This window comes from Mycotypha africana (genome assembly GCF_025528875.1).
Source record: "Mycotypha africana strain NRRL 2978 chromosome Unknown BDF20scaffold_4, whole genome shotgun sequence".
NCBI classification, from domain to species: domain Eukaryota; kingdom Fungi; phylum Mucoromycota; class Mucoromycetes; order Mucorales; family Mycotyphaceae; genus Mycotypha; species Mycotypha africana.
The window spans coordinates 2,044,966-2,066,532 of NW_026515728.1; the positions used below are offsets into that span (position 1 = coordinate 2,044,966).

At 37.9% G+C, this 21,567-nt stretch overlaps 9 protein-coding genes across 9 annotated transcripts; 4 read left to right on the forward strand and 5 right to left on the reverse strand.

The window, feature by feature from the left end:
- Nucleotides 1–1,570: 1,570 nt before the first annotated feature.
- On the forward strand, nucleotides 1,571–4,160 carry BDF20DRAFT_817391 (P-loop containing nucleoside triphosphate hydrolase protein; the record flags this gene model as incomplete). The annotated part of the gene is made up of 4 exons (XM_053077250.1): nucleotides 1,571–1,866; nucleotides 1,981–3,208; nucleotides 3,292–3,741; nucleotides 3,888–4,160. The coding sequence occupies 4 exons, from the start codon at nucleotides 1,571–1,573 to the stop codon at nucleotides 4,158–4,160; spliced, it is 2,247 nt and encodes a 748-aa protein (XP_052937605.1).
- Nucleotides 4,161–4,490: 330 nt separating this feature from the next.
- Nucleotides 4,491–5,968, forward strand: BDF20DRAFT_912549 (uncharacterized protein; the record flags this gene model as incomplete). The annotated part of the gene is made up of 2 exons (XM_053083968.1): nucleotides 4,491–4,814; nucleotides 4,922–5,968. The coding sequence occupies 2 exons, from the start codon at nucleotides 4,491–4,493 to the stop codon at nucleotides 5,966–5,968; spliced, it is 1,371 nt and encodes a 456-aa protein (XP_052937606.1).
- A 224-nt stretch (nucleotides 5,969–6,192) lies between these two features.
- BDF20DRAFT_468746 (casein kinase II, regulatory subunit) lies at nucleotides 6,193–7,259 on the reverse strand. The gene is made up of 3 exons (XM_053075522.1): nucleotides 7,093–7,259; nucleotides 6,537–6,998; nucleotides 6,193–6,417 (listed from the first exon to the last, which is right to left on the reverse strand). Exons 1-2 carry the CDS (start codon nucleotides 7,114–7,116, stop codon nucleotides 6,537–6,539), a joined length of 486 nt encoding a protein of 161 aa, XP_052937607.1. The 5' UTR covers nucleotides 7,117–7,259; the 3' UTR covers nucleotides 6,193–6,417.
- A 527-nt stretch (nucleotides 7,260–7,786) lies between these two features.
- Nucleotides 7,787–10,443, reverse strand: BDF20DRAFT_835009 (lincomycin-condensing protein lmbA; the record flags this gene model as incomplete). Its single annotated transcript, XM_053078799.1, has 13 exons — nucleotides 7,787–8,166; nucleotides 8,237–8,404; nucleotides 8,459–8,519; nucleotides 8,599–8,736; nucleotides 8,819–9,218; nucleotides 9,297–9,418; nucleotides 9,489–9,519; nucleotides 9,599–9,832; nucleotides 9,884–9,974; nucleotides 10,035–10,076; nucleotides 10,126–10,144; nucleotides 10,228–10,285; nucleotides 10,370–10,443. The coding sequence occupies 13 exons, from the start codon at nucleotides 10,441–10,443 to the stop codon at nucleotides 7,787–7,789; spliced, it is 1,818 nt and encodes a 605-aa protein (XP_052937608.1).
- A 252-nt stretch (nucleotides 10,444–10,695) lies between these two features.
- BDF20DRAFT_866642 (60S ribosomal protein L10a-2) lies at nucleotides 10,696–11,531 on the reverse strand. Its single transcript, XM_053080852.1, has one exon. It carries the CDS (start codon nucleotides 11,347–11,349, stop codon nucleotides 10,882–10,884), a length of 468 nt encoding a protein of 155 aa, XP_052937609.1. The 5' UTR covers nucleotides 11,350–11,531; the 3' UTR covers nucleotides 10,696–10,881.
- A 3,121-nt stretch (nucleotides 11,532–14,652) lies between these two features.
- Nucleotides 14,653–15,421, reverse strand: BDF20DRAFT_866649 (uncharacterized protein; the record flags this gene model as incomplete). Its single annotated transcript, XM_053080853.1, has 3 exons — nucleotides 15,351–15,421; nucleotides 15,008–15,280; nucleotides 14,653–14,986 (listed from the first exon to the last, which is right to left on the reverse strand). Exons 1-3 carry the CDS (start codon nucleotides 15,362–15,364, stop codon nucleotides 14,653–14,655), a joined length of 621 nt encoding a protein of 206 aa, XP_052937610.1. The 5' UTR covers nucleotides 15,365–15,421.
- A 571-nt stretch (nucleotides 15,422–15,992) lies between these two features.
- Nucleotides 15,993–16,621, forward strand: BDF20DRAFT_835012 (uncharacterized protein; the record flags this gene model as incomplete). Its single annotated transcript, XM_053078800.1, has 2 exons — nucleotides 15,993–16,147; nucleotides 16,384–16,621. 2 exons carry the CDS (start codon nucleotides 15,993–15,995, stop codon nucleotides 16,619–16,621), a joined length of 393 nt encoding a protein of 130 aa, XP_052937611.1.
- A 1,076-nt stretch (nucleotides 16,622–17,697) lies between these two features.
- Nucleotides 17,698–18,879, forward strand: BDF20DRAFT_866655 (nucleophile aminohydrolase). Its single transcript, XM_053080854.1, has 6 exons — nucleotides 17,698–17,767; nucleotides 17,871–18,055; nucleotides 18,151–18,258; nucleotides 18,353–18,622; nucleotides 18,693–18,735; nucleotides 18,815–18,879. The coding sequence occupies exons 1-6, from the start codon at nucleotides 17,765–17,767 to the stop codon at nucleotides 18,818–18,820; spliced, it is 615 nt and encodes a 204-aa protein (XP_052937612.1). The 5' UTR covers nucleotides 17,698–17,764; the 3' UTR covers nucleotides 18,821–18,879.
- BDF20DRAFT_866661 (uncharacterized protein) lies at nucleotides 18,880–21,354 on the reverse strand. The gene is made up of 6 exons (XM_053080855.1): nucleotides 20,829–21,354; nucleotides 20,546–20,737; nucleotides 20,179–20,463; nucleotides 20,062–20,099; nucleotides 19,364–19,992; nucleotides 18,880–19,291 (listed from the first exon to the last, which is right to left on the reverse strand). Exons 1-6 carry the CDS (start codon nucleotides 21,234–21,236, stop codon nucleotides 18,990–18,992), a joined length of 1,854 nt encoding a protein of 617 aa, XP_052937613.1. The 5' UTR covers nucleotides 21,237–21,354; the 3' UTR covers nucleotides 18,880–18,989.
- Between the last annotated feature and the right edge of the window lie 213 nt (nucleotides 21,355–21,567).

Genomic DNA, 21,567 nt, shown 5'->3' on the forward strand with positions numbered 1-21,567 from the left:
AAATAATGCCATACTTCGAGGTAAATCACCCGCTGTAACTCTTAATAGTACGCGTTTTCTGCAGGTCTACGGGTTCGATCAAATAGAAAAGTATCCTTCAAAATTCTCATAGCTCAGGCGTTGTTCGCTTTGAAGTACGCAACTATACTTCGAAACAGACAATTTTAATTCAGCAAACAGAAGATCCGGCTCTTCATTAACGGCAAGTGCCACACTGACCCGACAGTAATTAATAGCAATGGATTGTCCTTATGCGGGATAGCGGCGTTTGTCACACTTTCATTGACGACACGTTCGGTAAGCAAAGTATTAGCCACTGTTGCCAAGAGAAGAAAATAGGGTTAAAAAAAATTGCCAATGACAGGGTCCACTTGAGTTACTACAAGCCTAGACTTTAAATTGTTGACTAAACAATTGCAAGGCAATAAAAAGATTACTGATCCTGAAAAAAGGAGTGCTCACCATAACTTGGGCTGACGGAGCGTATAAGTGGTCCGTCTTTCGATGTCTTCCATCAACACTCGAACAGTGAAAGATTCTTTGTTCCCTAGTCCATACAACTGCGCAGAAAAGAAACCTTTTTTTTTCATACTACTGGTGACAATTGTTGACCAGCAAATCCTTTTTTTTGTTGGAGATTCACTCAACGTGAATAAATCGAAGACTGAAGTGAGTGAAAGCTATATTGCTTTTTACTGCCATAAGTACTTGGTTTGACCATACAGTGGACATTTTCTATAAATTTACGATACACCCGCCAGTAAAATTAATGCTACGCTTGCCTTCCATAGGATGGTGGGCATTCGACTTTTTTTCCCTGCTTTTATTCCAAATTTGCTGAAAACAAAAACCAGCCTTTCCATTCGTTATAGCCTTGCAAATTTTGCTATGTTCATAAACATACTTCGAGCAAGTAAAAGCAACTTGTATCAAAAACATATAGCACCAGTGCGTCCAAAGGCGCTCTCCTATCAACTACGAGTTATATCTGGCATAAATACTCCTCCACCATTACTGAATCAATCTGCTCGCATAAGAACATACCATGCCGCTCCTGTCATTCTTCAGCCTCAACTACGAGCGTTAAGTTTTTGGACGATTCCTAGAATTGCTATAAAAACAGCATTTCGAGCGACCAAGATACCTTTGTTTGCAGGTGGAACAGCGTTGGCAGGTGCTAGCATTGCTTCCAATAAATTCCAAGGTACCTTTCTAATAATAAAAAAAAGAAAACTTTTCATGCAGACTAATATTTCAATTTTTTCTGAAATTAGATTTGGCAGACAAAAGTAAAGGTTTTGTACATGATAGCTTGACTACTGTTGAATCTTTCTTTCAGAAAGCTCAAGAGAAAGTAGACAACTTTGATCTTTCGATACCCGAAATACATTTACGGTTTCCAGAGTCAGTACGCAATTTGTTGTTCATCAGAAATACAGCAGAGGAATCGAAATCCGTCAATCATAAAATAACAGATACTAGTAAACAGCAACAGAATAGTAACAATAATGGTGGTAATGATGGAGACGAAGCAGCCGCAGCAGCAGCCGCTAGCGCAGCTGGTTTATCCATGTACTTGAATAAAGATGATGAAAAAGACGAAGAGGAGGAGGATAGCGATGATGAAGAAGAAAAAGAGCAGACACGAAAGAAATCAAAAAAGAGAAAAGGTTCCGAAAATGGATTTAGTGCGCAAGACGAACAATTAATGATGTTGACGAGGAAATTGATTGAAATTCGTTCCATTCTTATGTCTATCGACCATAACGAAACCTTAAAGTTGCCTAGTATCGTCGTCATAGGCTCACAAAGTTCAGGCAAAAGCTCTGTATTAGAAGCTATTGTTGGGCATGAATTTCTTCCAAAGTAGGTAAAAATGGGAGCCAAAGCTACAAATAGCAAAGGGAAAAGAAGAGTCAAACAAAAAAGAAAGGAAAGCTAAAAAGTATTACTGATCATCTCCACTTCTATTGTATACAGAGGAAGCAATATGGTGACAAGAAGACCAATTGAATTAACACTGATCTACACTCCAAATCAAGAGGAAGAGTATGGCGAGTTTCCCCAATTAGGCTTAGGAAAGATACACGATTTCAAAAAGATTCAAAAGACTTTGGTCGATATGAATCTCGCTGTTTCGGAAGCTGAATGTGTTTCGGACCAGCCTATTGAGCTTCGTATCTACTCTCCCAATGTTCCAGATTTGACGTTGATCGATTTACCTGGCTATATACAAATTTCGAATCGTAATCAACCTGAAACACTGAAGAAGAGAATCGAAGAGTTATGTGAAAAATACATTAGAGGACCGAATATTATACTTGCTGTTTGCAGTGCAAATGTTGATTTAGCCAATTCTCCAGCTTTAAAAGCGAGCAGGAAGTGGGATCCTTTGGGTTTACGAACCATAGGCGTGATCACGAAGATGGATCTTGTACCTGCGGAAGTCGGTGCGTCTATTCTACGAAATACTGATTATCCTTTACATCTTGGTTACATTGGTGTTGTATGTAGGGCACCAAACAATGTGAAAGACGTGAATATGACAAACGCATTGATAAAGAATGAGGAGGCCTTTTTCAGGAGCAGTATGATATTTGATCAAAGGGACATTCAAGTGGGCACATCAAATCTACGTAATAAGTTGATGAATGTTTTAGAGCAGAGTATGGGAAAATCATTGTACAGTATTGTAGATGCAGTGCAACGAGAGTTAGAGGAAGCCAGATATCAATTCAAAGTGCAATACAATGATAGAAGGGTTACAGCGGAATCGTATGTCGCAGAAACAATGGATAGTTTGAAGCACGATTTTAAGGATTTTGCAAACAATTTTGGTAAACCGCAAGTCCGTCATGAAGTACGGTCGATGCTAGAACAACGGGTACTTGACATTTGCGCAGAGCAGTATTGGAGCGATAAGAAAATAACAGAGTTACCAAAAGCATTACCAGACGATATTTACTGGTTGTACAAAGTCGATTTTGCTGCTGCAGCTTTAACGAAAAGTGGCATAGGAAGGGCCACGACCCAGTTGGTTGTTGATGTTCTACTACATAATATGGATAGATTGGCAAATGCAGAGCCTTTCAAATATCACCCTGAGACACGAAAGCAGATCATGAATTTTACAAGCGAAATATTGAGATCAAAGTTCTTAACGACTAGCGACCAAGTTGAAAACACGATAAAGCCATACAAATACGAGGTAAAATACATTGTTTGAAATGGGGTAAAGAGATATATTACAAGAGAACTGAAACTATATCGCATGAATTTTCTCCGTTTTAGGTAGAGGTAACTGACAGCGAATGGAATGATGGTGTAAAACGTTCTATTATTCTGTTAGAAAAAGAGTTAGAAATGTGTGAAGCAATGTCCAACTCCATCAAGAATTCCATTGGGAAGAAAAAGTTGAAAAGTGCTATCAACTACCTATTAGAAAAAGAGAAAGACGAGCATCGACGCGAAGAAAGTGCGAAAAATTTGCATGACAATGAACATCAACAGCAGCAAGTATTATCACTTGAAGATGAAGACGAAGAAGAGGAAGTCGTGAAATCCTTCTATAATCCAAAGCTATTAGAAAAAGCCAAAGATGCGATTTATTTACGTGATAGATCGATGATACTCAAATATAGATTAGCAGCCTTGAAAAGTAGACAATGCAAGAGTTCTGAAAACAAGCAATATTGCCCAGAAGCATTTCTCAATGTGGTGGCGGAAAAGTTAACTTATACGGTAAGTTAGAATTATACATTCTTTTAAGACCTTTCTTTTTTTTTTTTTTTTTTTTTTTTTTTGCACAAGCATGCGAAATTTCATCAAATTTCCATAAAGTCTAATATTAATTTAAAATTGTGCATTCATGTCTCACTGTAAAATAGGCTGTCATGTTTATTCAGGTTGAATTGCTGAACGAATTTTTCTTTCAGTTTCCTCGAGAAGTGGACAACAGACTTGTATACATTATGGATCGGAAGCAAATCCAACAGTTTGCGAAAGAGAATCCATCGATTCAGAAACATTTGGACCTTTTGGAGCGCAAAATGAAACTTGAAGAGGTCATGGATAAGCTGAATTATCTAGTTAAACGACAAGCCGATAGACAGGGCCATACTACTTCTTCAAATACTTCACGGTATCACTCATATATTTGAAAGAATCGCTAGTTGTACGTGACGACATTCTTAAATATGTACGTATAAAATTACATATATTTAATACCCTCTCTTCTCTTTTACCCCAAAATATAAAGACGCTAAGTTTACAAAAAAGAAAAATGTTTGACATTTTCTAATATGTTTTATTTGCAAAAAAAAAAAAAAAAAAAAGAAAAAAAAAATTTTCAGAAAAAAATGTTTGTTTTTGTCTTCCACTTTTATCTTTTCTTTCCAACGTTCTCTTTTTGTTTGTTTGTTAAACACAAAAAATTAAAAAGAATCTTTAATACTGACGCGAGAAAGCTCCCAAAGTTTTTGAAAACGATCATGGATGCAAACACGTTCTTTGGCAGTAATTCTTTCCAGGATTACATTCCTATACCTATGGGAGACAATGATATGATAGGTTACTCCAAAACCTTATACAATCAAGAGAATGCTACGTTCTCTGGAAATACTAATAAAGTGATCGATGGTTGCGAAAGCGGAGTGGAATTGTCTGCAGTGTCAAAACCGACCTTGGAAAGTCCTATACAGAACATTTCCGTTTCCAGTATAACTATTCCTCAGGAACCGACATTTGCTACACCCGCGCTTACTCCTGGATTATCAACACCATTAGCCCCGAGCTACAGTAATGAGTTCGTACAAGTAAAGTTAGCCATGCTTTCATCTGAAACAAAGTGATCTTTAAAATGGACTCAAAATTAACTAATCTATTATCTGTTTCCGTTATCTTTTTTATCTTTCAAACACAGGAGTTTTTACCGCCTCTCGAATCACCAGCGGCAACACCTAACTATAACGAAATCTTACAATTCCTAGATTCAGCAAATGAAAATTATTTCACACCCTTAACTTCGCCTGCTTTGCAGCCAAATCAAGAAAACTATAATGTAGACACCTTTTCCTTCAAATTTAGAGAACAAGATAACTCTACAACTGCTAATCAACTAACATTAACCACCAAAAAAGAGCAACAGCAAATGGCACAAGCAGCCATTAGGCCAGCAAACATCTACCACAGTCCTCTAGCCCTGTTGTCTAATCAACGCTTAACGCCTGCTTCACCTTTAACATTCGAAACATTCGGTAAATCTCAGGCACCTGTACCAGCAAACGTAATAGCAGCAAGCGCTACCGTAAGTTTACCAACAATACCTGCTACACCTGCATCTTTAATGAATATAAACAATAACCGCGAACGGTCTCCATTGTCCTCCGATCAAGAAACAGCAGCAGCAGCAGCGTCTAAAAATGCGCCTCAAGTGCACGCGGCGGGATCTTCCTCGCAAACGGTAAATGCTTCTAAAAAAAGACAGCTAGCAATTTCATCATCCGTCATCAGTAAATCATCTCCCCGCGCATTGAGACCCAATCTGCATAACACTAACCCCATTGGTAGTAGTGTGGCCCATTCCGCCACAACCTCGTCTCTCAGTACCATGGATAATCGTCGGTCTGCTCATAAGGTCGCTGAACAGCGAAGAAGAGATATTATGAAACAGAGTTTTGATTCACTGAGAGAGGAAATTGTCGATGTTCTTGTTGCAGACACAGAGAAATCACGAGTGGAAGTAGAGAGAGACGTCAAGTTCATGAGCAAAATTGTTCTATTGAAGCACTCGTATGAATATATCGTCCGTTTGAAACGAGAAACAAGATTTAAGGATGATAAAATGAAAGAAATGCAAGAAGAAATAGATCAACTCAAAGCACAATTACAAAAGATAAACATAGCTACAACCGCTTCCTCTACAAATAATGATGACAGTGATAATAAAAACGATACGCTATCATCTTGAAGCTAACAAGATGTATACTAAATTAGAAGCAGGTTCTAAGGTTGGCGCTTTTAAATGCTAGACATTTATAAACTATTTTATATTAGATATAGTAAAACCATACGTTGGAGAAAGTTGAATTCTATATGGTAAACTATGTGTTCGCACCTGCGTGTACTATTACTGATATTTAACAAAATTAGAACATTTAGTCATTAACGCTTGCAATGCTCATAACTTGATCTTCCGCTGCCCGTTTTATTCCTCTTGCTCATCTTTATCCATATTTTTTACGCGAGGCTCCGCATTGTTAATCATTCTTAACCATTGCATACGGGGACCGGTCGGTGACAGTTCACTTATTCGGAACCCATATATGCGAGGAGTGAAAATTCTCGGTTCAACATGCTTAATACAATCAGGAAATGCTTGGATAAATAAATGAGGAAATGTGGTACCAAAATGAGAGCCTATGAAAAAGAAAAATGTAGCATATCCAGTTTTTTGATGAAAAAGAAGATAAATAATGTAAAGGATCAGTCAGCAAATATTTCATTGTGCTTAATGCATACTCACTCTACGCGTATACTTAGTAAACTGAATATCTACCGTCAATATTTTGATGTTTTGGGTTAGGTGGTATATAAATGTCCTTACAGTTGGGACAGTAAAGGCGCACAGGGCCTTGTTTGGGCAAGTCGTGTTGACCGCAGGGTAATAAATGGCAATCATCGCAATAAACTCGGGGACACTTTCCGAAGTCTCCAGCTTCATATTTCTCATACATTTGGAACATTCCTTGTTTTGTAAGGATAAATCTCTGGTGAATAAGGCCATATAATAGTTCTGCTGACGGCTCTAGTAGGCTCAGATCAGGAACACGACTGTACATTTCGTCGTCAGGTTCGAGATCCAGTATGATTTCAAGTGTTTCTTTATACATTGGAATATGTTGATTGAGACCGATTAAGTTAAAAGGATCTTCAATGAAATGCTCGTCAACCTCTGTGTAGAACTTGTTTCTTCTGTTCGAACAAAACCAATTAATCCACTATAAACCATTGTGTAATATATGCTTGTTAGTATGCAGACGTATAAAAGCAGCGAATTCAATTTGAATTCAAAGTCTGTCCTTATTGTCTTACTGAAGAACGTTGATCGGTATCCATTGCTATTTGTTCACCATCTTCTACAGTTTTTCATAAACATTCAACGTGATTTTAAGACTTAAATATGAAATGTAAGCGCATAACATAGAGCACATATTCCAAATCGTACTTACGAGGATCACAATACTGATCCATAGTTTAAAATCGAACACAAAAAGTAAGCACTAACTGAATAATTTATGCTGTTCTAATTTTCAATTAAACAACCCGAAAAGGTTACAGCGAAAGTCAGCTGTCAGCGTTCCTTGGTTGGCCTATCTATAGCTTAAACCCAGCATTAAGTTGACTATAATAAGATGAGAATGTTAAGCAACGATAGATAGTCGATGTAAGAAGCCATCGGTCTAATCAATAATGAGACAGAAACTCTAGCTGCAGCCATAGTAAGTAACAGCTGCCAACGTACGCGCAACATGATTTCGTATATGTTGTGCATGGCTGGTAACGTTTCAAAAATTAAGTCTGGAAGGTAAAAGTATTCCGACTTCTGCATGCCCAGCCCAGCCCACAGTTGAAATGAAACAAACTTTAGTGTTCCTGAAAAATAGATTAATAACGTTGCTTTTAAATACCAATAACACTGGGAAAATGTAAACTTGTCATCTAGATACAACAGATCCTATTTTTGGCTGTAGGTACAGTATACTTTTTCTTTGGTTAATTTACTAAACTACCATCCAATTGCACAGCCATCTCCTCTAGGGTCGCTGCCAGCCGCAAGCACTCTATGTCCAGTGCGTTCGTCTCTATGGCAACGGATAATTTGACCCCGACCGAAGTAAGCTCGTTTGTGGTTGCTATAGACATAACAAGTATGTCCCTTTGATCGCAATTCTTCAATGATTTCATTGGGAACCCCATCTTCTATGTAAACCACGGAATCATTGGTGTCACTCATCCCTAAGGCAGCGGGTGGTGATTCAACTGGAGGGTCAGTAGGGGCCACACATAGGCGAGGAAGATCCAAAGCATGTTGAGGGTTGGATTGATAATGTTTCATGTTTAGGATGACCTGAACTTGTCCTTGTGGTTGCATGAAAGCTCCCATAACTATTTTTAAACAATGAAAACCAGACGTCAAGATCTTTGTGATATTTAAATCACTATAAAGTCTATTTACCGCCGAAGCAGGCTTCCAATTCATGTCCTTTCTCGGATTTGCGAGTAATCATCGAAGGGATAATAGTATGGAACGGTCTCTTATTGGGACCTAAGCAGTTTGGGTGGTCTTTGTTCAGACTGAAACCTGCGCCACGGTTATGCAATACGACACCAGTACCTTCAACAACTATATATGACTATATAATAGTTTTAATCAATTGAATTTGCTGCCCTCTTATACTAGAGCATTCTATTTCATTTTGCACATTCACACTTACACCGAAATTTCTTGATATGGAGTTCTACAATAGAAAAAATGGTTGTGAGTGAAATTAGTCACGTTGTTTGAAACATTTTAAGCAAAGTAAAGTAAGCACTTACAATGAAACTGCATGCGTTTCCCTCTTCATCGACTACGGAGAAATATACTGTATTTCCGTTTTTTTCAGGATAGCCTTTTACTATTTCGTTATTTCTGGTATCTAAATTGATGAGCTCTGCACGTTCTTTCAAATAATCCTACATAGGTCAAGCCCCATGCGTTACTACATAGTTGACAACCTCCTTAATGATCGGAAAGCGTTGACATTTGCAAATATACCTTGCTTAATAATTGCTGAGTAGGCACGTGAACAGCATTAGGATCCGCGACATAATGCATTGTGTCAGCAAATGCAATCCGCAATGATTCAGTAACGATATGCATATATTCTGCAGAATTATGCTTGATTTTGGAAAAGTCGACTTTTCTAGATTTTTCCAAAGCCTCAATGATACCCAAAGCAATCAAAGCAGTGATGCCTTGTCCATTAGGAGGTACTTCCCAAACGGTCCATTCATGATAATCTAATGATATGGGCTCGACAAATTCGCTGGTATGGTTTTCAAAATCAGCCTTGGTCATCAAGCTACCGCGAGCGTTTAACGTATCGACTATAGCAGAAGCCACAGCACCGCTATAAAAACCTTTTTTACCCTCTTTAGCTAAAGTTCGCAGAGTTCTAATAATCAAAACGAAGCAGGTGAGTAAAATGGTTATGCTGCTGGTTGAGATACATAACATAGTAAAATGCGCTCACTTTGCTAATGTTGGAATGATCATGATCTCTCCTTCTTTAGGTGCTCGATTATTATCAACCAACCATTCATGAATCGTCGATTTTGGGTTGGCCGCCCGTACTCTTGGAGCAGCAGCATTCCACTATAATGTGAGAAGAGAGATCAGTTATGCATGATATAGAATCACAGAAATCTAATCAAAATAATGTTACACAAGTAGCAGATATATGGGAAACTGGGAACCTGTAAATGAAATGACTCATGAGCATATCTATAAAACTCATTATAAAACATTTTCAAGCTTCATATTCTGATAACTCACCCATTTTCAGCAAGATCAATAGCAGGTGTAAGAATTGTCTCGAGATTTAACTTGCCTGACCCAAACTGCTCCACTGTATCAACCCAAGCAGCGGGTGTTCCAGGAACAGTAACTGCGTGCACACTGTCGCCAGGTAGATTTCTTCCAGAAACGCCGGATCCCAAAACATGTTCCAGAGTTAATGCTGCGGGTGTACTTGGGGATTGCCAGGGAGGAAAGAGTAAGTTTTCAGGTCTATTGTGTGTTGCTGCGACTATATATATACATAAACTATAGATATCCTACCGTCCGGAACCGTTCAATCCTTTCACAGTACGAGATTTTGCGTCGTAGAAAAGGCAAAAAGCATCTCCACCCAATCCAGTTGAGCCAGGCTCTATAGAAGGTGTAGTTAGTAATTTAGTATTTACAAATATAATGCTGTGCTATATCTTACCGGTGACATTCAAAGCAGCAGCTTTTATTGATCGATGGAAAACTATTAGCTTCATCATATCGTTTAATAATTAAAGCAGGGATAAGTTTACCTATGGCAACTGCTGCATCCTTGAGAAACGAATAAAAAAATCTTGTTAATACTAAACAGAGATATACTTGATACAGAAGGTACGATTTCATATCAGACTTACAGCAGCATTTCCACCTTTTTTTAAAATATCTATGCCAGCTTGAGTGGCCAGAGGTTGCCTTCAACGGAAACGATAAGACAAGTAAGACATCGAAAATTGCTTGCGGCTGAACATTGATAGGCGATTGAGTTTCATTACTTACGAACTGCAAACCATGGCATGTGTGCCATAGACGGTTGATCGACGAGATATAAATGGAAGCTCGACAAATGTCATATCAGTGATAAAAGTCTTGGGTTTTGGAAAGGATCAATTTCAAAAATAGACAAGGTAAAAAAAAGGCGAGCAATGATTTACTTTTCAGGGCTTTTTGATCAAAGTAAATGTCAGGTATCACAAAATATACGACTGACTGTTTGAAATATGCGTTAGTTTTATCTTATTAATCTCTTAGAACATTCTGAAGCATAATCGAACAAATCGATAAAAAGCAAATTTTGCATTATAACCATCCAGTTGTAATTGTAGTCGAAATAAATTTCATTTATTCAACAATAATAATGTATATATGAGAAAAAAAGTTATGTGCTCCCAAACGATATTGGCACCCAAGTCCAATACCTTGGTTTACCGTCAGATTGTTCTAGTTCACGCATAATCATTATATATCATCATACATACATATTATCTAAAGAAAATAAAGCGTAATAGCAATTAGAATAAGCGGTGAGGCTTACCCATAGTGGACTTCAAGTACAAAGACTTGACGTTTTGCCAGTGCTTCTTCAACAAAGAAACGAGGAAGTTGACAGCCAACATGATGTTAGCGACCAATTGGTCTTCAGTCATATCGAGGTGACCGACAGCAACACCGAGACAGAGAACCTTCTTCAATTGGAACTTGATGGTGGAACGGATTTCATTGGCCTTATCAACCAAAGAATCGTTGTGAGAAACGGGGGTAGGGAACTTACCGACCTTGTGGAGACCAGGACCCAAAAGACGAGGAATTTGCTTGATCAAAGCTTCAGAGGCCAAGAAAGCATCATACTTCTTAGCGAGCTTCTTGATGAGCTTCTTGTTCTTGTTCAACTTCTTCAAATCGTCAACGGATTGGAATTCCATACCGCAACCCTTGGCTTGATCACAGTGGAAAGCATCACCAAGGACACAGACGGTCATACGAGGACGAGCAATGTTGGGAAGCTTGATGGTACCGGAGAAACGCTTATCACGTTGAGGATCGTAGTTCTTCAAACCAATTTGAAGTTCGACGGTTTCGACAAAGTTACGCTTCTTTTCTTGAGAAGCGGCTTGGATTTGGTTGACAATATCTCTGACGGCACTAGCGCTAACTTTGCTGTAAGCGATTAAATCGAAATGAAAAACATGTCAGAATGTGCAATTCAACCAAATTGTTTAGAATCTTGAAGATGAGTATATCCAATCATTGGTTCAATTCAATAGCTGTATACACTGTCTTCACAATAAATGATGCTTATAATGGATGGATGGATGATTTTACCTCATATTGAGTAAGGATAAAGAAGTAAAGAAGGAAGGCCATCATTTTGACATGAGCTTTTCGAATTAAAGCCGTTCGAGTAAAATTGCTTGCTCCTATTGGTTAATTTCCATTTTATTGCGCAGGAGAAAAGAAACTCCTTTTTTAGAGCTTAATGGTTCGCTCATGCCTCAAAAAGGTCCAACAGACTTGGTTAGTTCTTGTGAGGGAGTATAAACGGAAGAGAAATAAAAAGAAAAGCTGAAGATGGTTTCGATAATTCAGGAGCAATATAATTGCTTGATATTAATGTTATCTCTCAGTTGAATTAAATACACATAGTGAAGATACTATTTATTACACTCGTCTACCGCTTAAAAAGATTGAGCTTGCATCTATTCGAGCGAGAATAAGAACGTATAGGCTATCAGCTTACCAAAAAACTCTCATATAGGAATGAATTTTATTAATATGCTCATGAAGCTGCATTTGAGCTACTTTAACCTAATATATATAAGTTGGCAGTTGCAGAATAAAAACCAGGCTTCTTTATCAACCGTGCTCGACAATACTATAAAATCATCTTGGCCGGCTATCTAGAAGCATCTTCAAATCAGCATTGCGTCTAATCCCAATTTTAAAGCGAATAAATTACGTAGAAAATCAATGAATATAGGTATAGTTTCCTCAATCTTGTTATTTCAGTTCAACAATGACTTAGGGTGTATAATCGACTCTTCTATGCGGATAGTTTGAATGAATTAAGGAAAGAGCGGGGCAGCCCTTGTATAAAACAATTCCTGCATAATTTCTCGATAAGAGTGCACTACACAAAAGAGGTGCTTTGCTATGGTGGTTTTCTTCTTTGTTTTTTTTTCTTTTTTTTTTTTTTTTTGTTCAGAGACTCATAATTGTAGAAGCCTGTTGTCAGCTTTTATAAACAGATTGCTGAATAAAAGGATCGTCTAATTACTATAAGCAGAATGTCCCTGGAGTCGCATTAGAATAGTATGAGTACTTCAACCATCACAGTCTGATGATACGGGCTAAAAGGTAACATTTGTCCCAGAGCTCATGCGATTAAATATGATTAGAAGGACGCAAATTGTAGTATTTGGATATTGAGCTGAGAAATATCATTAATCCATCAACAAAAGAAAAAACACGCTTTAAGGCTATACAATCTTCAGATGTAGTTGTGAAAACATTCCATTTACCTTGCTTTAAGTTCTATGCTGCAAAGGTGCGACTTGTAGCTCAGTTAGTTATAAAGTACGTAGTTCGTCAACATGGAACGGGGATTCTTCTATTAAACCAGCCAAATTGCTATTAAATAATGCTATCGGAGAAGTGAGCAATTAGCGCCATACCATTCTTGATTAACTCCAATGGCTTCTAGTCTATTTAGGAATAATCGTCAGTTAAAGAAGCCGAAGCTGTCGTCTAGTTAATCTATTGGAGAAAGGGAGCATTTCCATACAGTACCCTCGATGGCACAGATAATTCAATGTTCGAAGCCTCCTATATATTGCAGTCAAATAGTTTAACTTGGATCAATGCTGTGATTTACATCTTGGTCACTTTTATTGAAGCTGTTAATATAGGCGCCGATGATTGATAAGCAGCGTGGAGTTCTATGGGTTTATGTGGATCCGCACAAGCCCATATATGCCTGCTCGGCCAAATAACTTTAACTAATTGGCTTCATAAACCGCTTATAAAAAAACAACATTTTCACACTTATATCCATTTTACGGTTTCTTTCTGCTTTGTGAAATAAACACCCAGACGGGCAGCTATAATGCAGCTTTTTGTTTCGTAAATATTCCTACATTAATAAATAGCTTATCGGCCCTTTCCATGAAAACCTGCCAACATTTCTGAATTGCTCGGAATTGATAACATTTAGATTTGTTCCCTGTGGCTACACGCGACCTCTGACCAAATAGGTAAACGTATCTCAGCGAAAATGGATAAATACGTTCAATCACTTTTTTCAGGGGAATGGGTAACCTATGACCTTGAATTGTTTGTAACTGCTTCATTTATTACTGTGGCATCTATCGCAAACATCTTTGTTGCTTTCTTCAGAAACTATACTGCCAACTTTTCTTTTGAAAAACAAAAGGATTTGACCTTGTATGATGATATGTTGTGTACTCTTTTCTATTTACATTCATACAGACCGAGCTGCTTAATCTTAGCTGTGAGTCTTTTACAGTTGATTTGGACAACACAAACATAATTTTTAGACGATAAATAGATTATGTTTAAACTAATTCAATATAATAATAGGCCGTTAAGAGTGAATGTTAGACAGTTTGCACAACAGTAGAAAGTACAAGCTTTCGTTCTTTTTACCTGTAAAATCAAACTGGGTTCGTTCCAGCGATGTTGAGGGTAGGGCGAATCTTATATTTTTGGTCGCGTACACTCTTTCGGTCTTCCTAACTTCTTCCAAATGGCATTACTGATCTTCATCATGTTCTTTGAGGCGTTGATGTCTCGGTTCCACAGTATATGACAAGTCTTGCAAAAAAGTATACTGTAGGTCTGGACGCCTTTTAACCACTCCAAAGTATCGTTCGAACAGCACGAGCATATTCTCGACGTCTTGAATTCATCGATTTCTAGTACTAGGAGGTCTCCGACTGCTTCGCGTTGCTTAAGCGCACGCCACAAAACACCTACCGTTCCGCATCGGTGACTCTTCAGTGCGACATTGTCCTTACCAAACATGCCATTACCGAACACGATGAGAGGCACTTTTTTTATATCACCCACATTGAAAGGTTCGGGCTTCCATTTGGCGCTTGATGTACTATTATAAAAAGCATGTTACTACTTATAAGTAGTTGATGATTATCGTTTATGAACTTTACCTATCTTTCGTCTTCAATTCCACCCTAATTTCTGATGTCTCTTCTTTCATACTCTTTTTCTCTGCTACTCCTTTCTTCTTTTTTTTTTTACCGTCGTTTTTATAAAGCCATCTTGTCTTTATTCTTCTTCTTGGAGACCTTGTTTTGTTCTTTTCTTTCTTCAATCTGAGATCCATATTTATACTTTGTACTGCCATTGATAAGCATGTTTACCATTTTGTCGGCAGCACGTTTCCGTCCTTGGTACAAATGGAATCGATCTTCGGCAGTACCATCATCGTAGAAAGAAAACAAGTCTTCCAAGTGCTGTAGAATGTATGTTGCATAACAGCGATATCGGGCATTGGAGCCTGTCTTGGCAGTTGGTATATCACTTTCGATGCCCTTGAGTTTACCAGCTTTTTTCTTCTCTAGCCTTGCAGAGTACGTGGTGCTACCAGTCATGTGACAGTACTCTTTGGTAGAACATCTTCGCACTTGGTGCTTTTCATCGTCCAGCCCGATCGCTACTGTGAAGACGTCTTTTCTCCCGGGATCAATGAAGCAAGGCCTGTAAACAGCTTCAATTTCGGCTAAATCGAAGTCCTCCAAAGTCAACCGATGGTTTTCGATGGTCTTCTCTTCTTTTGCTTTCCCTTTCTTACCGAAAAGAAAATCGGCAGTGAAGCCATCTGAACGGACAATATTACGGAATAATGTTTCCTGGCTTGTCTTAAGGTCATTTAAACTATTGCCATAAAAAACGAAAGTCAGTATATACCATAGACCGTATTTCAGCCAAAACTGTTTCCGTTTACCTTTTAAATCCCATGTTTGAAGCTGAACACTTGGTGAAACTTCTCAAGTTGATTCAAATAGCCTTTAGGAGGCGTACCAGGAAAGAAGAATGGGACGAGTGAACTGGTGCTTATCGTGATGAAACGCCAATGGAGCGAAGGTAAAGGGAAAGGGAAGAAGCGCTTGGGTAATGGTAATCTACGGACATCATAAGCTGCATGTTCGTCATGTTCCTTTTCATACGAGGATTGGATGTGCCATAAGGCTTTAATAAACTTCGTGGGGTAGGATGATAAGGAAAGCAGTGTAGCCTTCTCCGTCACAAGTTTTTCAAAGCTTTTGCACAGCATCTCTATCTTGCTTTTGTCTTCATTATTAAGCATGATTTTATCGGGCCACTTGGGTTCGCCTTTGTAAATTACTTGGTAGCAGTATGCTTCTGATACTCTGGCTGCGTCGACCTTCTTCATGTTCTATGGATAAATAACACAAATATACGCAATTAGAAAGGTGGAAATTGAAATTAGAGTAGTGGAAAGGAGACCCACAACAAACATGTTTTGTAGCTTATAGGTTAGATATTTAAGCATTCGCTTCTCGAAAAGCTCAACAATGGAGTTGGTATATGAAAGCTTATTTTCTTGGCAGCTTCTGTGAGACAAATGACTATAACCTTTGGTGAAGCCATGACTAGTCACTATTGTCGGATGCTTTTGCTTAAAGTCATCAAAATAAGTTTTGATGCTGTCGTTCAACGCCTTCTTGTGAGTAACCTTTTTACCCGTAATAAGTTGCGCAATGGAATACCAAAATTGCTGTGTGAAGACTTTTGAAAGAATGTCATTCTTGTTATGAACAAGATAGGCATTGACAAATAGTTGGCAGCGAAACACTATAGCTCTAATGTCCTTGCAGCACAAATGCCCTTTTCTTTGAACTTTTCACGAAACTGTGGCGAAACAGCACGGTCGACAGGAAGCTTCCATACAAAAATAGTAGAATTAAGACCAAGGACAGATGAAATGGCCTCCTCCTTTGATTGTATGTGATTAGGATAAAGAGGCGAACGAGAGGAAGCATGGTTATCATTCCCACAACTTGGACACTCTACAGCTTGCGATGCCGTTTTCTTCTTCTTCACTGCCTTTTTCTCTGCTTTAACACTCTCGCTCTGTTTTCTCTTCTTATTGCGACTCCCAACTACGAGAATGAGATGGTCTGTTACTCGGCTTATGTGACTAAAAGCAGGTTGATGTTCAACTTACCATTGTCAGCGGATACAGCTTTATGATATTTGCATTTCGGGTAGCGTTTATTAAAGTGACCCATTTCATTACAGCCTTTACATCTGGTATGGTCTGAATAAGTGCACAACAAGGTTACTAATGTCTCAACAACTCACTGCCTTTACCGAATGGATTTTCCTTCTAGGTGTACTTTCTTTCACTGAATTGATTTTATTTATGATAATACTCTTATACATGCGTATAGCACTGAGCAAGAGGTAATAAAGAGGAAGAAAAGAAGAATAGAAGAATGGTGTTGAAGAAGTTGAAACACAAATATGATTTTTAAATTTGGCAACATAAGCTTTCGTTTAACAACATTTATTATAATAATATGATTTACGCGTTTAATGTCACGTTTAAAATACGCAGGCATTAAAAATTTGATTCGATGTTATGCTGATATCTTTGCCGCGCAAAGCAGCAAGCTCCATTCGAACTCATAACTGTTCAACCAAAACTTCTTACATGGTCCACATGCGTTACAGACTGGAGACTGAATCATCGCTAGAAAATGAAGAGACCTAATGGATAAACACGATATAGAAGGATTTTTTATAGAATTTACCATTGCAAATTAGTTGTAGAGGGTATCAATAAGCGTGGCCACAAGCTTTTATTCATGCCCTCCTACTCGTCATTTTTGAACCTTATTGAGAATGCTGATCAAGGATTAAAAGTAATATCCAACGCAATTCGTTGCAGATGGGAGATGAATTATCGCTTCAAATTCAGAAAGCGTATGAGATAATCATGCTTGATGATTGCCTAGGTTGGACTAGGTAGCAGAAACACTCTGCGAAAATACTTACAGAAAGAACCTGGTCTTATGAACTAGTGATTCAATCCGTCTAAAGTTATACGCAATTATCTGGATAAAAATTGTAAATAAGTTCAAAATTGAAAATGCAAAGTTGCCCAATAAATATTGCAAGTCGTCTAAAACGGACGTTAACACACTGTGATATTCACATTCGAAACCACGTCATCTATTCAATTACCGACATTTATCAGCGAGTTACGCGTCGAAACCAAGGAAAGCTTAGGAAGGAGAAATATATGATATTCATCTTCAACTTTGAGCCTGTTTTCGTTTAATTTCTAAGATCCAACTTCAGGACAACTCTTAAACACAACAACAATTCAAAATGGTAAGGCTTGCTTTACCGTGTTTTAAACGTTTCAGCAGCATAGGAACAGAATATTGAACTGGAAAAGAATAACCACGAATAATTTTCTTTTTAATTGCAATAGTCGATTATGCAATATAATGGTGGCTCCGTTGTAGCCATGGTTGGCAAGGACTGTGTCGCTATTGCAGCAGATAAACGTCTAGGTCAACAATTCATGACTGTGTCAACTGAATTCCAAAAGATTTTCAAAGCATCTGAAAAGACGTTTGTTGGATTACCTGGTTTGGCAACTGATGTTTTAACATTGTAAGATCTAATACCACAGTTCATACCTTCTTATAAGCAGCACTTGAACCAAAAGCATTAAAATTCACTCATGGATCTCGTTTCCCTGTACTTAGAGCGGATCGTTTCCGTTTCAAAATAAATATGTACAAGATGCGTGAAGAAAGAGAAATGGAACCAAAAACACTCGCGCATATGGTGTCATCTACCCTATATGAGAGAAGGTTGGAATTTTTTTTAATTATGATACTCACATAATCAACGTTACGTTGAATCCTTCAAAAAAGTCGCAATACTCACTTAAAGTCAAATTTTTAGATTTGGACCTTATTTTGTTGAACCAGTGATTGCAGGATTAGGAAAAGACAATAAGCCATTCATATGTTCTATGGATTTGATTGGATGTATCAACTTTGCAAAGGATTTTGTTGTGAGTGGCACTGCAGGATCAAACTTATATGGTATGTGTGAATCTCTCTGGGAACCAGATCTTGGACCTGAAGAACTGTTTGAGACCATCTCTCAAGCATTATTGAACGCACAAGACAGAGATGCTTTGTCTGGCTGGGGTGCTGTAGTTCATGTCATGTAAGTGTATATACCAGATAAATGAGAGAAATACGATTTTTCTCATTGAGAATATCTGTTGCATTTATAGTACACCAACTGAAATTATTACCCGTTCACTCAAATCACGTCAAGTAAGAACTCTTCTCAATAACAATGTATACTGCAACACAGAAAATATCAACTTAAAGCTTTCTTTTTTTATTAATTTAGGATTAACTCACTTTATACATTTTAAGAAATATCAACATTGTGATAAAGATATGATATACATACAAATGACAGGAATAATACAAAGTTTGTTATACTATGGTCGTCGTATTGAAATGTTGGTATAAGACCATTCAGTGAATTTGCTGTGGAATATTACGCTATTGACGAAAGTTTATTACATTTTCTTCCATTCACCACCTTCCTTTCCAGAAGCAATCACCAGACGGTTGAAGCATTCATCTCTTCGCAATACATTTTCAAATTTAAGCACCATACCATCGGCCATGGAGATATCGATACCGCTACCATGCCAAACTAGCATATTGTATTGTTTCGTCTTCTTCACACCGATAATATCTTTATAAGCACATTCGACCAACACTCTTGCACCCGCCATACGTGCAGTTCTGAAAATGAAGCCTTTTCTTCCCAGCTTGATGCGTCCGGGTATAGTGCCCTTATAGATACATCCAAAAGCTGTGATATAAGCATTTACGAGAAAAGGGTTGGTTAACATATGGTTAGAAAAAGCAACATTTATGTATTTACCATTGGGATCATCATCATTTGCAATTGCTTCTTCAGTTTCTTTCTTCTTTTTCTCAGCATGTGAATTGACTGATTTCCTCACTTTGTTTGCAGCAGCAGCAGCAGCCAACATAGCCAAAGAGGTTGCGGTTGTTGTAGCTGTAGCATGAAGACTTGGTCTATCCTCTGCTTTTGGTTTTATATCCATAGCTCTTCGAGTCAAATGATCTGTAAGGTCGGACATAGAGGCAGAAAATTTTCCAGATAATGGTTCTAAATAAGTATTGATGCTGTTATCAAACGTTATTCCAGAATCTGAGGATGCTAAGGTATGAGATTTCTTCAATATTGTCTCAGCTGTCTCGTCACTATCCTCAGAATACTTGCTGCTTTGTGACAATCGCACAACTTCCAAAGCATACTCTGCATCATTAGGCACATCCCATAATAACAGGTTCAGTATGTTAAATAGTCGGCGATGACGAGGATAATGTGAACGGAGTGCCTGTAAGACAAAAAATTCAAAACCCATATAGAAGAATGTGAATTTTGCTATAAATCGTACAGGGAAAAGGCTTAAAAATAAGGAAGAGGCCAAGACAAGTATAAGTAAGAAGCGAGTTTTAGCAGGTCTTTTCCATGTGAGTAAGCTACAACAATTTATAATAGGTTAGATCGTATGTTGTATTTGTCGAGAGTAACTGTAAATTAGACTTTACTTTTTAAATCTTTCGACATAGTCGACGGTGTCAGAAAACTAATCAGGTTAAAAAGTTGATCCTTTTAATAACTGCATATTACTAATTGACCTTCTTTCCAGTAGCCTTGAGACTTACCATCATTTGTATTTTGGGGCCATATTTTGTTGTTATATCACTTTTCCATTCCATAACATCTAAATGATCAAATATGTTGAAAGTCGAGGCTGATTGTGTCGAATTCATTTTCTTTAGGAGTTTTCTATTCCACGATTTAGCAGTGCCCTCTACTTCTGGTTGAGAAACAAAAACTTCTACACCGTACTGAGTAAACAGATTGAGCCTACATGCAATAATAGCTGCTGCTAACCAACACGTTGCAAATGCCAAAACAAGGTCATAGTACCAAAGGATCAGATAGAACTAGATATGTAGTTAAATAACTTATTAACTGAGTTTATTAAAATTGAGACAAAATTAGGTTTATGTGTTTTGTAATACTTACACTAGCTAAAGCTCCTGTCAAAGCTTTGTTTTCCCAACGATACACATACTTTACTTTTCGTGCTGGTCCAATGAGTGGAGCAATTATGGGATATAATCGGTCCACATCATGCTTTATTGTGTTTAGTGAAAAAGGCTCAAGTGGTCGATCAAGCTCATCATAAGCGGCAGAACTTATAACATAGAGTATCCACTACAAGTAAAATCAATTCGCCTCAGCTTTTCTTTTTCTTTCTTTGAAAGCTGGTTTTATATTGATCAACTACAGTGACTTATGTCCTTACGGCTTCTATGAAATCCAGCCATTTCGTTGACTTCACAGTATTATCGTCACTCTTCACTTGAAAATCTGCTAATGTAGGTGGATGTAAGAGACCTGGTCGATGTCTGCGTACTTCTTTTAGATATTTATTCAAATGAGCTGAATGTTCCTCCGTATTGAGAGCTCTATCATTGGTGGTTTCATTGTCAGTAGTACTGGTAGTGATTACAGCAGCAGTAGCCTTTATCGGGTCAGCTTGTGCGTCGTTGAGCTTTGAGATATGTGGTATTGGATGGTCGGTTAACGTATTTTTGTCCGCGACAGGTGGTTTGGCAATGGCATCCTGCAGCGGTAGTAAAGAGGGGGGCGCAGGAGGTGGAGTGGTGATTGGAGGAGGAACATTTCTAGGAAGATGCACATTGCTTGACATGATCTGTATTTTTGTCGAGAATCCCGCTGTCAAAGAACTACGAATGCTTCAAGCTTTTATTTTTTTTTCTTTTATGTAAATAATTTAGTCTAAAAGAAAGAGATCGTGCAAACTGATCCGTGCAGCTTGCTGTTTGGTACTTCCTTTATTGCATTAAATAAATCTTGAAAGTTATAGAGCCGCTTTAATAAACCGCAGCTGCTAAGCAATCATTTGCAGGCTTAAAGATCAAAGGTACAAAAATAAAGTTTAACAAATTTATGTAGTAGTGAATAAGCGTGATAACTGCTTCATCTTTCCATAATAGAACGCTTTTAAAAAATGCTATTGA

What these genes read in the sequence shown, in the direction of transcription:
- BDF20DRAFT_866642 (XM_053080852.1), bottom strand. Translation starts at nt 11,349, where the DNA reads ATGACCGTCTGTGTCCTTGGTGATGCTTTCCACTGTGATCAAGCCAAG.
- BDF20DRAFT_866661 (XM_053080855.1), bottom strand. Translation starts at nt 21,236, where the DNA reads ATGTCAAGCAATGTGCATCTTCCTAGAAATGTTCCTCCTCCAATCACC. An exon ending in GGCTGGATTTCATAGAAGCC is followed by an intron (nt 20,738 to 20,828) that starts GTAAGGACATAA and finishes TTTTACTTGTAG; the next exon opens with TGGATACTCTATGTTATAAG. An exon ending in AAATGATGATGATCCCAATG is followed by an intron (nt 19,292 to 19,363) that starts GTAAATACATAA and finishes CTTATATCACAG; the next exon opens with CTTTTGGATGTATCTATAAG.
- BDF20DRAFT_866655 (XM_053080854.1), top strand. An exon ending in TCTACCCTATATGAGAGAAG is followed by an intron (nt 18,259 to 18,352) that starts GTTGGAATTTTT and finishes TCAAATTTTTAG; the next exon opens with ATTTGGACCTTATTTTGTTG. An exon ending in GGTGCTGTAGTTCATGTCAT is followed by an intron (nt 18,623 to 18,692) that starts GTAAGTGTATAT and finishes TTGCATTTATAG; the next exon opens with TACACCAACTGAAATTATTA.
- BDF20DRAFT_468746 (XM_053075522.1), bottom strand. Translation starts at nt 7,116, where the DNA reads ATGGATACCGATCAACGTTCTTCA. An exon ending in ATACCGATCAACGTTCTTCA is followed by an intron (nt 6,999 to 7,092) that starts GTAAGACAATAA and finishes AATGGTTTATAG; the next exon opens with TGGATTAATTGGTTTTGTTC.